Source organism: Silene latifolia, chromosome 6, assembly GCF_048544455.1.
Source record: "Silene latifolia isolate original U9 population chromosome 6, ASM4854445v1, whole genome shotgun sequence".
Lineage (NCBI taxonomy): Eukaryota > Viridiplantae > Streptophyta > Magnoliopsida > Caryophyllales > Caryophyllaceae > Silene > Silene latifolia.
In genome coordinates this window covers 126,381,349-126,397,265 of record NC_133531.1, presented here as the reverse complement: position 1 = coordinate 126,397,265, position 15,917 = coordinate 126,381,349, and the positions used below count along the sequence as shown (strand labels likewise).

The 15,917-nt window shown below is 37.5% G+C and overlaps 2 protein-coding genes across 2 annotated transcripts in view; one reads left to right on the top strand and one right to left on the bottom strand.

The window, feature by feature from the left end:
• LOC141658970 (uncharacterized) overlaps window positions 1-15,492 on the bottom strand; it is a 34,814-nt gene extending 19,322 nt beyond the window's left edge. The window contains exons 1-2 of the mRNA XM_074465680.1: window positions 15,376-15,492; window positions 14,735-14,761 (exon numbers count right to left, since the gene is read on the bottom strand). The gene's annotated coding sequence lies outside the window, so the exon portion shown is untranslated. The remainder of the gene's footprint in view (window positions 1-14,734; window positions 14,762-15,375) is intronic.
• LOC141588634 (uncharacterized) lies at window positions 8,349-9,698 on the top strand. Its single transcript, XM_074410065.1, has one exon. It carries the CDS (start codon window positions 8,349-8,351, stop codon window positions 9,696-9,698), a length of 1,350 nt encoding a protein of 449 aa, XP_074266166.1.
• Window positions 15,493-15,917: the final 425 nt, after the last annotated feature.

Below are 15,917 nucleotides of genomic sequence, written 5' to 3'. Positions count from 1 at the left end.
AAGTAGCAACTTAGCCCTCTCCTCTAGATCTCTCATGCCGGTATCGATGGACTTAGGCTGGAAGTCCACAACCTTCTCCTTGTTGTAGCTCGACCCTTCTTCAGACCTTCTCAAATGTGAACCATTAATCGACAAAGGGTCGTACTTCGGAATCGGAACGGACCCATCAGCATTCGGGTCTGTCCTCAATATTTTCGGGGCAGTAGTACCCCGAAACAAGTGATCCCTCAGGTTATCGGGCATTGGAGGACGAAAAGAATCACCTTCAGCAGCAATCTCAGTCGATCGACCAGGATGGTCAGTCGATCGACTGACTTCAACAAGACCAGAAGCTACTGTTTGTCGCACTTCAGTCGATCGACCGGGTATGTCAGTCGATCGACTGACATACCTGCTGATCGTCTTTTTCTTGTTTTTATTCGCCACTGCCTTCTTCTTGCTTGGTTCCGCCTCATCCTTTTCGGTGACGTCCTCAACCATAATGGGCCCATCAAGGGTAGACCCACTCCTCAAGGTAATGGCATTAAGGGTCTCCTTTTGATCAGTTTGAGTCGGTAGATGTCCCGGAGCTCGAGTTGTATTCTTGCTAGACAATTGGGCAATTTGGCTCTCCAACATCTTCATCCCGGCCTCTCTAGCCTGGGATTCCTTCAGCAACAAATTCTTTAACTCATTGAAATCACAACCTTGGGTTTGTTGCTGCTGCTGTGGGACATACGAAGGCTTTTGGAACTGTTGTTGCTTATGAGGGGGCACATAGTTCTGCTGTTGCTGCTGCTGTGGAGGTTGAGTCGGATTCAAGACATTTTGGCTACTCCGCCTCAAGTTGGGTTGGACATTCGGCTCATAGTAAGTATTTGTCTGCCTATAATGTTGAAAGGCAGCACAAGACTCAAAGGGACTAGGACAATTGTCTGAAACATGTCCCTCAGCTCCGCATCTTTTACAGACGAAAGGACCGTCTGAAACAGCATTTACATGGTAAATCCCTCCTTTGGAAGTTCCTCCCAACTCGTACTTGTCAAATCTCGCCGTGAGAGCTTCCAATGCAGCTACAGAAGGAGATTCAGTAGCTCTCCTTTGATTTCCCCGGGAATTCCCATACTCAGCTTTGTGGGTGGCCAAGTCATCTATGATCTTCCACCCCTTAGTCTCCCCCGTATTCTCCTGGAATCTGCCATTAGCTGTCGCATCCAGGATAGCCCTCTGATCGTCATAGAGCCCATTGTAGAACTGATTGCATAGGTTCCATTTCTCAAACCCATGATGCGGAATGGTTCGCACCAGCTTCTTGAAACGGACCCATGCCTCATGAAAGTTCTCATCCGGCCCCTGTTTAAAGCTCGTGATTTGAGCTCTAATAGCATTCGTCTTCGAGGCAGAAAAGTACTTCTTATAGAATGCCAAGGCCAAAGAATTCCAGTCGGTGATCCCATTAGCAGCTCGGTCCAGATCTCTGTACCACTCCTTTGCAGCATCGCGGAATGAGAATATAAACATAGTCTCCTTTATCTGGTCCTGGGTCACACCGGTCGGCGGGGGTATAGAGCAACAATAATCAATAAATATCTCCATATGCTTGGCTGCATCTTCATTTGCAGCTCCCCCGAATTGGTTTCTCTCAACCAAGTTGATATAAGAAGGCTTCGGTTCGAATTTCCTATCAGCTCCCGGTAATTCGAACCCCTTGTATAGATTTGCAGCTGTCGGCTCAGAGTGACTTGCTATAGTTGCTTCTTCAGCCATGACTGGAAATTCTGGAGATGTGACTGTCTCAGCTGAAGAAGTGGAAATGGGTGATGAAGGTGGATCCTCCTCGTATAGCTCGTTCTCGTAGTAACTAGACAGAGTACTCAGCTCTTCCTCTATCGGCAATATCCTAGATGATCGTCTCAACTCACACAAGGTCTTCTCAATCTCAGGATTGAAAGGTACTAATTCACCACCCTGTGACCTACGCATAAGAGAAAACTACAAAAAGAATATGAGAGTAGCTTAAGGAACGAATGTCCCTTAAACTAAGAAACAGACAAAAATAAAACAACTAAAAATTAGAACAATTGCCTCCCCTAAGAATTGGCGCCAAAATTTGATACCCGTCGTTGTGAGTACCAAAAATAATATTTATAAAACCTATTAAAACTAACAAAAGCTAGTGGTAACAGGTCGAACCACGAGAGAGCGGATGTAATTATTAGATGTCTAATTTCGATCTAAGGTAACAATATGTGGGGATTGAGTTGATTTGGTCTATAGCTAAAGGCAAATAAAAGACAGTAAACTAAATAAACGGATAAAATCAAGGATTAAAAGGGTGCAAGGATGGTCGGTTCACTATAGTTTCGGCGGCAGCAAACTAGGTAGGTCTAAAACAATCACGTGAGACGGGAAAATAAGAGGTCCTTTCGGTCCACTCTCACAGGTAGCATCTTTCGATCTTGCTACGGGTCCCTAATACCACTAATACTGACTTTCATCCTGAAAAGTGACTAAAGGTCTAAATTAATCTATCTTTCGATCTAATTAATCTAGTCGTCTTAATTAAGTAGACTATCTCCCTTCCCTATCTTTCGATCTTTATTGGGTCGGTCAATTCCTAGGTATTCAACTGGTCGCGTGCACTCGATTCGTCAAACACAACAATTAAAACAATTAAAACGAAACAATCTCAGCGTGGCCAGTCGATCGACCAGGGAACCCAGTCGATCGACCGGCATGCGATTTCAGGCCATGCTAAATCTAATGCCGCCTAACCTACAGTTCCGCTACATACTAGCACAATTAATTTAGCTACTCATACTAGGAATGATAATAACAATGAAATTAACGAAATTAACTACTGAATTCATGCTTAAATTAACGGAATAAAAGGGTAGCATAAAACGATAATTATGGCTTCGGAAAACTAACTAACAATTCTATACTATGAACGATAAAGTAATGAAACTGAAAATAAGCAGAGGAATACCGAATGAAATTGCAGAAGAAAGATCCGAAAACCGAATGGTATTGATTACCCAACAATATTAAGAACCCTAATGAATTAACAAAACTAATGAAAAACTGAATGAAACTCAATGTATAAAATTCTGGATGTTTGTATCTGTAAACTAGGCTACGTTATATAGCAAACTCACGTAACTTTATTCCTAAACCTAATATAGCTTTGGGCTTTGGCTTTCTCGTTCTATATGTTTAATCTGCGTATCAGCTCGTAACTTGGTCGATCGACCACTGTGACCGGTCGATCGACTGAGTGGCTCTGAACAGTGTCTTCTGTAACTCGTGCTCTGGTCGATCGACTAAGGGAGCCAGTCGATCGACTGCTTTAGCTGATACTTGACTTCTAATTCTCGTGGATTTGTCTTTCGGGCCTCGAAATGCGCACCAAGCTCGTTCCTTGAGTGAATGCTTTACGTCAAATGCAGTGCAAGGTACTCGGGGACGGATTTAGCTCAATATCTACTCATTTCCGCATAAATCTGCAATATTACATAAAAATACGAAAGTAGACGAAACGGGGCAAATAGTAGCATAAAACTACACAATTGAGCTCTGAAATGCGTGTAAAATGGGGTGTAAAACATCATATTTAGGACACGCATCAAAGTCCAAGTCTATATGCAGCGTCGGGAAACGAAGAATAGAGAGCACCATTTATGCTCAGCAAATCATTAAATGTCCGCGGACCTTTCACATTCGTTAGTAGAAGGCGTAAATAGTACGCTCACCTTCGGAAGGATTCGTGTACACCAATCTCCCGATTGCAAAGCCTTTCTGATGCCGAGTCCAGTACTTGGCACCCTTTTCTCCATGCCACACATAATGCTCAGAAAATTGTTGGTATGTCAATGTACAAGCATATATATCATATGTGTTACGATAGAAAAATGATGTTAGCATTGTCGTTGTTCTGTATTCATCATCTATAACATTTTCGACTTGCTCAAAAGGTCAAAAAACAACAGTTTACATATTGGGAAGATGTACTTAGAGAGTAACAACATTAGGATGAACTTCATTTAAATTGAATCTGAAGATTCTCCAAGCGGCTTCTGGTGGCAAAATCCATCTAGCGGCTTGATAAGAACTAATCTCGTCAAATGCTTCTACGTCATTAGTGTCGGTCACAGCAATAGAAATTCTATCATGACCTTTGTAGACGTATTTATACAAATACTTAACTGCCTTAATCATTGAGCAAACCTCAACATTTAAGTGACAGTCAAATCTCGCTAAAAGAAAAGGATTGTAGGGGATAACCCATCTGTTGTCAAGCCATGATTCACGAATGTAACAAAATTGTCCATCATCTCGCCTTCAGTATATTGGATATGAATTTCGACCATTCATGGTAAAGTCACAGAAGTCACGAGGATAGTGATTCTTACATTGCTTATTTCTCTGTTATACGGAAAATCTATGTCGCAAGGACCATGCATCATATGTTTAACCACGGCTGTGTAGAGGTGTGGATTGGTAGATTCGTCAGGTAGCTCGGCACAAAACTGCAAATCATACTGCTCCGATGACCTAATCTTGTTTGCTGAATCCAAAATTATAAGGAAATATGCATGGGGCAGTCCTCTTTTTTGAAACTCCACAACGTAAACGTAACCAGCAACATTTCCAAATAGTTTTCGTTCGACTATTGTCTTTTTTTAATTCAATAAGCTTGGCTCTAAAAACTCGTGTCACAAGATGAGGTCTATTCTGCGTTTCTTCATGGGGAAGCAGCTCACTCTCAATCTTAGGCCACCGTGGATTACATGTGATAGTTAGGAAAATGTCTGGCTTTCCGCACCGTTGAACAAAACATATAGCGTTTAAATAGCGGCAGCGCATATCCCGATCACAACCAATAAACCTAGCAGGAAGGATAAAACGATGGCCAATGTTTGTAGCGTGAGTCTCGCCAGAATTGTAGCTATCGATTATACCCTGATAAAGTTCAGCTCGAATAACCTTTTGATTGAATCTAATGAAATCAATGCGTGTCGTTTCAAGCTTAATGTACATGTCAACAACATATTGTTGGAGTAGACGACCGCATCGGAGTAGTATCGATATATCACTAATTCGAATCTGTAGATAGTAGCAGTAATACTCTCTACAGGAAACTTTTTTTATCAGAATCAGGTAAATGTGCAAGTGAAAAAGAGAGGATTTTTAAAAAAAAAATATGAGAACCACAAATATAAAGATAGTTGAATGAAGTATAAGAACAAGAAACAGTAGCTGATCTTGTTCCTCGGCCTCAAGCAAGTTATCAATAGACTGCACAAGTACTTCATTAATAGGAAAGGTCAGACACTGTTGTCGCATTCTATGACCTATTTGGTATCTGTAAATACTCCGATGCCATCGAGTCTCAACATAAGGGAAAAGGACAGGATATTTTAGGGGATCGTAGCACCCGTAGTAATGTAGTATCCGACGACTTCCGCCTGCACATGCATAAACAACTATATCATGTGCAAGTGATGCAGATGCGATGTCGTCCTCTACCTAAACAACAACAATTTGTGACGAAGTGGGAGCATTATGGGTACGTTGATCATGTGATGGATCTGATCGGATAACTATACGATTTTCTTCGTGGATGTTAAGTTCTCTCAAATATCGAAAAAAATGCGCGTATGGATTTCCTTCCATAATATGCATCAACGTAGACATGACATAATGATGTAGATCTGGATAGTCTTGCAGGCGATATGCTAATTCAAGGTCAGTGTAATAGAAGTATAGTTGTATGTATCTTGGGCGAACCTCTGTCGGCAATATATCGTTAATGTAATGGTAAACTTGACCTTGAACTCTAAACGTGTAAATACATCGGCTTCTACGTACAAGTTCACTGTCTTTCTTAACTTCAAATAACATAATAGTGATAAGACGGTTTTACTATGTATTAAGAGGGTCGAATTGGTGAAGTTCAAGTGTCAAAAGCGTTACTTTGTGAGTTATATCATGTAACTACCGATTACACTTGTTCTTTAGCTATTTGAAAGAGTTTGTAATTAGATTTGAGAAATCGGTGCCGAGTTGAAGTAACAATGGCGGAACTTGGATCCCAAAGTTGAAGGTGAAGCTTGAAAACGATAAAGAAGATCTTGTGGGTCGGTTTTGTATGTCAAAGACGGAATCTAAGCATGAGGATAGGTGGGCTCAAAGACCTATGAACATACCTTGGGAGGCGTGCATGAGCATATGTCGAACTATTTATGCGCGCATGCGAAAGAGAAGACAAATTTGGCAACAACGTTTTTCGCAACTGACGTTCGACTGAGGCGCGACCTACATTTGAGACCTGTTTGTGCTTTGGTCGCATAATTCAGCATCGTTAGACTCGTGCTTGTTTATTTATTTTACTCGGTTTGTTCCGATTATTATTATTAGTAGTACTACTTTATTTCCTCATCTAGTTGTTTTACCTTATTATTACTATATAACTTAGTATTTTAGTTTTAGAAAAGACTTAAGCAGCTTTTAGAAAAAAAAACCTTATTGTTATTTTCATCAAGACTATGTGTAACTAAGATTTCATCTTGGATTCAAGCGATTGAAGCACTCTAAATCCAGTTGTGAGTTTGAATGTTTTAATTTATCTTCTTGATTATTGTGAATTGCTTAGCTCTTAATTATATGAATGTTGATTGATAATTGCTCGGTGCACAACTAGTAAACGATTTCTTCATTCTATTGTTAGTATTGTTAATTGAATAGGATTTATTGATTAACTTTACACTAGTAACATCTAAATATCTAAGAATTAGTATTGAAAGGGATACGTTGATATTAGTACTTAGAAGCGATTCACATAAATATCTAAAGTGCAACTGGATTGTATGCGCTATTTATTCTCTATCGAATTCTCTAAATTATATTGCTGCTATTGAATAAAACCTTGAACTGGATTGTTAGGGTTGTTTAATAGTTAGGGTTAATTAAGAACGGAATTCGTTTTAATTGACTATTTGTAAGGAGAATTGGAATTTTACATTCACGATAGAGTAATCAAGATTAGTAATTGAAACCGTCTTTCAATGATCAATTGTTATTGAGTGTGGATATATGCTTGGATCTAAGACCTTTTAAATCATCTGAATTCACCTACTTTACTATTTTCTTTGTCTTAGTTCTTTAGTTAATCAATTAAATCAAATCCTCCTCTAAATTGGTTGCTTTACTCTCTACTCTTAGACATGTTAATTAATTTAGTCCTTCCTTGTAAGTTCGACCCTTACTTTCGCTATATTACCGTTTTAGTAGTTTAGTAAGTAAGTGATTATAAATTTATATTTGATAGGCGTACGACTTTCAGTCTGTCACATTTGGCGTCGTTGCCGGGGAAGGCAATAGTTTAATTTTTGTGTGTTAGTGTAAAGTCTTTATTCTTGCTTAGTTTTTTTTATGCATAATACTCGTTCTTCTAACTTGAATCACGAGCCAATCGATTTAGAGATTGAGCATACTCTTTTCAGGTTGAGAAAGAACAAGAAATGTGCAATCATAGCTGTTTCTGAAGGTTACAATTCTGAGGATTTGCAATCTAAGTCGGATAATTCTGAAATATATAAAGCCACTGATAATTCTTTCACCATGGCAAATAATACGATTAAAGCACTTACTGCTCCTGATTTTACACAACAACCATTGTGTATCACTTTTCCTGCGTTAGCTGAGAATGCAACTTTTGAGCTAAAGTCTGGGCTAATTCATCAGTTGCCATCTTTCCATGGTCTAAGCAATGAATATCCAAATAAACACTTGTCAGATTTCCATATTGTCTGCTCTAGTATGAAGCCGGCTACAGTGACTGATAAGTAGTTGAAACTGAGAGCTTTCCCGTTTCCCTAAAAGATGCTGCGAGGGATTGGCTATATTATTTACCACTAGGAAGCATTGATACATGGGTAAAAATGAAGAAAGCCTTTCTAGAAAAGTATTTTCCTGGATCCCGAGCATCTCAGTTGAAGAAAGAGATCAGTAATGCTGAACAAAAGGATGTGGAGACAATGTATGAATACTGGGAGAGGTTTAAGAAATTATGTGCTACTTGCCCTTATCATGGGTACACTGCTGAAGACCTTGTTATGTATTTCTGTGGTGGTTTGAGTGTGGAAGATGCTCGTACCGTGCACGCGGCATGTGGAGGAGGTATTTTAAATAAAAGCCCGGATGAGGCTTGGGTGATCATTGGTGAATTAGCTGAGAGCTCACGGGATTTTGGTAGAAAATATACAAAGCGGGGAGTAAATTCAGTGGGTTCTTCATCTTCTTCCCATCTTGAAGAAAAAGTTGACACCTTGACAACTCTTTTCAAGGAGATGATGACGGGATAGAAAATGGCGATGGTATGTGGAATTTGTTCCACCGGAGGACATCCTAGTGAGCATTGTCCACTTATGCAAGAAGGTTCTCAAGAAGAGGTGAATGGAGTATGGGAGAGTACACCTCAAAAAAAGTGGGATCCTTACTCTAACACTTATAATAAAGGGTGGAAGGCTCATCCAAATTTTCGGTGGGGACATTCTCAAAACACTCAGCAATTTGGACAAGGTGGCCAATCTGGTCAACCTAAGGTCCAATTTATACCTCGACCACCAGTTCAACATGTGGCTCCTACACAAGGACCTCCTTCTAGCGGTCAAATATCCACTGAGGATATGATCCGGGCCTTGGTTACTACTCAAGCTACTCTTCAAGCAACAGTGGTTCAAAACCAACAAGAAACCAAAGCTAACATTCAAAACTTGGAGAACCAGATGGGACAAATGGCTACTATTATTAATAGATTAGAAGCTAGAGACGCGGTGCCGCCGAGGGAGAATGTGAGTGTTGTGTCTTTGAGGAATGGAAGACAACTGGAGGAGGTGGAGAAAAAGAAGAAGCACATCAAAACTCCTATAATTCATGAAGAAGAGGAAGAGCTAGTGATCGAGGAAGGTGAAAAAGCTTCTATTTTTAAGGAGAAGGAGCCGATTCTTTCTTCTATACCGGTGGTGGAACCGGATGTACCTTTTCCCGATGCACTGAGAAGAACCCAACACTTTGAGCATGACAAAGACATTTATGAGGTGTTCCAAAAGTGCGAGGTAAACATCCAACTTCTTAATCTTTTAAAGAGTGTTCCTAAATATGCTAAATTTTTAAAAGAATTAGGCACCATTAAAAGGAATAACAAATTGAAAGGGATGAAGATAGTCAAGAGAAAAGGTCCTAAGGGGAAGATTAATGAATATATGTCTGCTCTATTTCAAAACAAGTTACCCCCTAAATGTAGTGACCCGGGTATGTTTGCTATCCCTTGCACCATAGAAGGCCTTAGATTTGAAAAGGCCATGTTAGATTTAGGGGCATCTATTAATGTCATCCTTTATGATATTTATGAAAAACTCAAACTTGGACCTTTAAAAGGCACTAGTTTAGTAATTCAACTGGCTGATAGGTCTAGTGTCTATCCTAAGGGGGTTGTGGACAATGTCATGGTTGGTGTTGGTAAGTTAGTCTTTTCGGCTGACTTTTATGTTTTTGACATGAAAAGTGAGAGTGATGCTATCCCCGTCTTATTAGGGAGAGTATTCTTGAAAACTGCAAGGACTAAGATTGATGTCTCAAAAGGGTCTCTTACCATGGAATTTGATGGGACCGTTGTTAAATTTGAAATCAATAAGCCCAACTCCCACTCTCTTTAGGTTCATTATTTGTGTGCTATAGACACTTTTGCTAACCATGATTTATCTAAGTGCCGGAAGTCTCCTATTCCGAGCAAGGTGTCTACTGTTTTGCAGGAATACCCTCCTAAGGATCAAAGGTGTGTTATCTTATGGGATCGTCGTGAGGATGCGGAGGCATCTAGAGGTAAGAAGAAGGGTTGGTTTGATAAATTAATTCGCCGGAAGGGCTCCGAAAAAGGTGCGCAAACTATCCATATAAAATCTTGCTTTTGTTCTTCTTCTCGTATTCATGTTGGTAAGTCAAGGTAACTTTTCTCTCCTATCTTAAGTCGGGTGATTTACCATTCCATGAGATGTCGAGCCAACGACGTTAAACAAAAGCGCTTCCGGGAGGCAACTCTTAGATTATTGTTTCTGAAAAAAAAAATCTGCAAAAAAAAAATGGTATGCGAAAAAAAAAAGTCCGGGAAAAGGAAAAAAAACAAAAAATAAAGATAAAAAATAAAAAAGACCGGACAACACCTCAAGATTCATTGCTTATTTGATGGAGTTGGTGTCATAAGAAGGGCGACATAGAAGGGCGGTTGGGTAAGTTAGTGGTTAAGACGAGGAGAAATCGCGGTGTGATGTTGTGGGCACCTTCTTATTGCGATTTCTTGGTCTTTGGTGAGATGTTGGAGTAGAGGAGACTAAGACAAACCATTTGAACTTGTATTGTATTAACTTCACTTGGTCACTTTTTAGGATTAGAGTAATATGGGGCGTTAGTGTTCTTTGATTACTCTTGTTTTGTTGGTCATGTTGATCTTGTGCTTTATAGTGGATGCTAATGGCCAAGTGTGGGGAGGAGGTGTGATGAGTGGTTGACCTGTTTATGTGGTTTGAGGTTTGCAAGATGGTTCTACTTGTGAAGTCGTCTGATGCTATTTTCCATGAGGTATTTCTCCTTCTCATTTTATTGTGTCCTATGCAACATTGAGGACAATGTTTAATTCAAGTGTGGGGAGGAGAATCGTTCCGATTGTAACTTATTTGTACTTGTGTGGAGTGATTTATTTCTGTTATCAAAAAAAAAATTGAAAAAAAAAAGTGAAAAGGAAAAAGAAAGAAAAAGTATCCCGGTTAGGTGAAAACCCGAAAGGGTGCCTAGGCAAGATTAGGATGTGGCCGAGGATGGGGTGAAAACCCGAAAGGGTGCTCCGGATAAAATGAAAAATCGAGTTGCGTGCCACTGAGAGTAGAGGTGAGATTGAAAAACAAAAATGAAAAGCTAGAGTGAAAACCCGCAAGGGCGGGCACTCTAGGCAAAATAAGGGATCTAGGCAAAATGAAAAAAAAAAATTGATGTCCCTTTACAATATTAGAGACCCGTCATTATAAGTTTCATTGTGAGTCTTGTTAATTTTCCCATACTTCTGTGGATCGGTGTTGGTTTGGTTTCATTTGGTCCTTTGAGTTTACTCGAGGACGAGTAAAGATCTAAGTGTGGGGAAGTTGATGAGACGGTTTTACTATGTATTAAGAGGGTCGAATTGGTGAAGTTCAAGTGTCAAAAGCGGTACTTTGTGAGTTATATCATGTAACTACCGATTACACTTGTTCTTTAGTTATTTGAAAAAGTTTGTAATTGGATTTGAGAAATCGGTGCCGAGTTGAAGTAATAATGGCGAAACTTGGATCCCAAAGTTGAAGATGAAGCTTGAAAACGATAAAGAAGATCTCGTGGGTCGGTTTTGTATGTCAAAGACGGAATCTAAGCATGAGGATAGGTGGGCTCAAAGACCTATGAACATACCTTGGGAGGCGTGCACGAGCATATGCCGCACTATTCATGCGCGCATACGAAAGAGAACACAAATTTGGCAACAACGTTTTTCGCGACTGACGTTCGACTGAGGTGCGACCGAAGGCGACCTACATTTGACACATGTTTGGGCTTTGGTCGCGTAATTCAGCATCGTTAGACTCATGCTTGTTTATTTATTTTACTCGGTTTGTTCCGATTATTGTTATTATTAGTAATACTTTATTTCCTAATCTAGTTGTTTTACCTTATTACTATATAACTTAGTATTTTAGTTTTAGAAAAGACTTAAGCGGCTTTTAGAAAAAAAAAACGCTATTGTTATTTTCATCAAGACTATGTGTAACTAATCTTTCATCTTGGATTCAAGCGATTGAAGCACTCTAAATACGGTTGTGAGTTTGAATGTTTTAATTTATCTTCTTGATTATTGTGAATTGCTTAGCTCTTAATTATATGAATGTTGATTGATAATTGCTAGTGCGCAACTAATAACCGATTTCTTCATTCTATTGTTAGTATTGTTAATTGAATAGGATTTATTGATTAACTTTACACTAGTAACATCTAAGAATTAGGATTGAACGGGATACGTTGATATTAGTATTTAGAAGCGATTCACGTCAATATCTAAAGTGCAACTGGATTGTATGCTATTTATTCTCTATCTAATTCTCTAAAATCAACAATATTAACTTAGATCTTAATATGTGACATAATGGTAAGTAATCATGCAATATAAGCAGTTAAATTTATAGGTGTTAATTAAGAAAAATACTTCCCCGATAATATAAAGTTTAAGTAAAACAGTAGAGGAAAAAAAAAGTAATGTAACTGGTAATGAATTTAATTTGTTTTAGTAAGTGTTAGCACTAAAATGCAAGCAACCACTATCAGGTGGTTTTTTTTTCCGCCATATCATAGGGGCAAACGTTGTTCGAAATTTAAGTAGTATATATAAAAATACATATGTTTAAATATTGTATGGTTTGAATTGTAGGTAAAAAATGCTGCAATTTTCTTGGACGACTATTGGACAATCGACATGGAAAAATTTACAAAAGAAAAAACAATGAAAACGGCAAAAAAATATATAAAAGTCTTACCAATAAAGTAAACAAAATATATATGAAAATGTAAATATGGTGAACAGTTTTGAAATAAATTAAAAAATACTAATATTAGGAAAGGAAAGATCAGAATATCTTTCTAAATAAGTAAGAGGTTTTTGAAAAACTAAAACGAAAACATATAACCGTATATAAGAAAGAGTAAATTCATACACCATGTATTAAATAAATAATCTATTGTTTTATAATGCAGTCAGCAAGAAAAAGATACTTTACAAAAACCAAATAGAAAGAGAAAGGAGAATTTGCATATTTTAGGAGTAGGTCTCATGAGAGACCGTCTCCCATTAATTTAGTGGGAGACATAATAGAGAAAAAAAAGAAATTTAGTGGGTCCCTCACCCTATTATGTGAGAGGTCTCTCAATAACGCTATTGAGAGACCGTCTCTCCGGAGTTTTTATGAAAAGGATGAAGGCGAAATAGAACAAAATTGATCTGAGAGTCAAATTTTGTATGCGCTACAATTGTACGACCGGTTCTTAGATGAAGTAAAAAGAAGTTTTTTTGTTCGGAATATGTTTTTTTTTTAAATGATGTAATTTTTTATTGTTAGAATGGAGGAATGAAAAATTGCAATTATCTTCTCTAATATTTTTAAATGTTAGACATCGCTTTAGCTAGCAATCTCCTTTTTTCAAAACAAAAGCTTTAAATAAATTCATAATATTGAAAGATTGTGCTGAATTCTTAATATAAATTTGACGGGTTTAAAAAACAAAGAGAAGTAGCGGAAGTCATTTAAGGTAGTTACCTAGCAACGGGTAAATATATTACAAATTTTCAATGGAAACGTGCATGTATAAACGTTTCGACATTCACATGGCACTTCATTAGCTTAGTTGTAGTATATGTTAATGGTTAATACATTTGTTTAAGTTGTTAATTGTCATTGGTATGAATAAGAAAGCCTAACTATTTATAACATGTAAGGGTGGGCATTCATGTGGTCTGCTAGTTATATTAAAGCGATACTATATTTTATAAGGTTAAAAATTTAACAATATATATGGACGTGCAATTCGAGAATTATTGTAGAAAGCAAAAATTAGTTGTTGTGCTTCCAATAAATATTACGGAAAGAATAAAAAGGCAATAATAAGGCTAATTCAAAGATTAAGCCAATCAGTAGTGTTTTGTTGTAGCGTTTTAAAAAAAATACGCAATTGCTAAATCCTACCCACCCTTTTACTAAATCCTACACACTTTGCCCTATTATTCCATAACTACCCTTCATCATAAAAAGACCTGAGTTATCTCCCTCCTCTCTCATAAACCTAACCAATTCATTAATATATCGACAATTATGAATCGTAATTTGCATATACTACATCCAATTTCTCCGTTTAATCGACGATTTTATTAATACCTTCTTTTAATTAATTTAATTAACGTTTTTTTATAGGTTTTTTTAAAATTAGGGTATACAATTTGACATTACCATCACTGCTAGTTTGCTACTATGGCTGCGACGGAAAATCAAACCAGTTTTCAAGTTAATTCTAAGTCCCATCATACAGGGATCAAACTTTAACAAGAAAGACGTGGATACATAATTCTTTATTTATGGTATAAAACCAGTTTACGCCTTATTCAAAGTCTTTTTCTAATGATGGCGGCTTTCTGGGGACGATTTTGTTGATTGGAACAATCATACTTGTTAATTGAAAGCATTAGTTCTCGGCTTAGCGGTCAAAGATCCTATTGATTGCTTGATCTTTGCTTTAGACGATGCAGTGCGAGGAGGGGTCGGGTGATTGGGAGGGGACTGAGGGGAAAATGGGATATGTGGGTTCTCTCTTATTTTATGGGTTTTCATTTCTTTCCTACTTGGTGAATGTGAAAAATGGGAGGGGTACATTCGGAATAAGAGGAAAAAATGTGCGGGATTTAGTAAAATGATGTGCGGGATTTAGCATGTCTCAAAAAATACATAAAATGACGTAATATAAAAGAAACATGCATAACTGATAGTATGCTACAACTTTTATTGTTAACGAAATATACATTATGTACGTACAATACACAGATTTTTTGAATTAATCAATTTAAATATAAGGAACAAACGTCAAAATAGACTGGGAAGAAATAGTAAGAACAATATATATTTAAAACGCAAACCTTTTTCGTTCTGCTGTCCAAGTAAACCTGCGAATACAGATAAAAGAACAAAGTGTTAGACAAAGAACACGTTTGAGAGAAAAAAAATATTAAACGTAATTATAGAAAAATGGTTAAGAAAAAAAAGCAGAATAATAATATTTCAGGAAAAAATAATATATAATCAACTACAGTTATAATAAATAACAAAGCTATTGTGCGAAAAGGAGAGAGTAAATTGATTTGGGCTAAATATCGCAAGTTTTATATTGCTGTTGTCTATGACTTTAGTCAGTAACGACAGACACACAAACGTAATTTAAGTTTTAGAGAAAATCGGCAAAGGAAAAAGAAAGCAATTGGAAATAAAGCTAGCATATCGTCTCTCTATAAATTCACAAGCAAATTAAAGGGAATAAGTAAAAACATGCGAGAAGTACAAGTGATATAGAAAAGAGTAATTTGTATCGCAAAACGATCATGTGAAGCATATAGTAGAAGTTGATTCGTGGTCGTAGCGAAAAGGATGCATACGAAGTGCAAAAGAAACTAAAATAAAAGTAAGAAATCAAGTAAATCACTTTCATATGATATACTAAGTCAGAAGAAAGTAAATGTTAAGTGAGAAAGAAGAACTATAAAACGAACTCGGTATAACTAACCTAGATGAAAAGCCAAGCAAGTAACTATGTACAACTTAGGTTGAGCCGAAAACAAAGATCATATTTTATTAGTAGTTTTTTTTTTAAGATAGAAAAGAAAGTGAAAAAGGAGTATGTGTTTTGGAAAATAAATTACAGGATATATATAGGCAGAATATGTGGGGAAGTAATACCGGATAAGAATAAATATGGAGCTCAAACAGTGGATAAAAAGACAAACCAATTAGCTTGAATGCAATCAAACATGAGTGACACACACTGACCAATTTTTTAAAAAAGCAGGGAAAATGTAACAGATGTTGGTAAAGTAAGCGGGGCAGTTAAGTAAATAATGAGATTGCAGCTGCTAACAACACAAGTGTAAAATTTAATGGAAAATGGCCGATAAAAAAAATACACACACTTGTCATGTGCTTTGCACATTTTTCTCATATGTTGGCCCCCTATAAAGAAGATGGCAGGCACATAACATACGAAGGTGATCCATGCAATGCGCACGCGCTTTTGCCTGTTTTAGGACTTATTTTACCCAGACACACGAC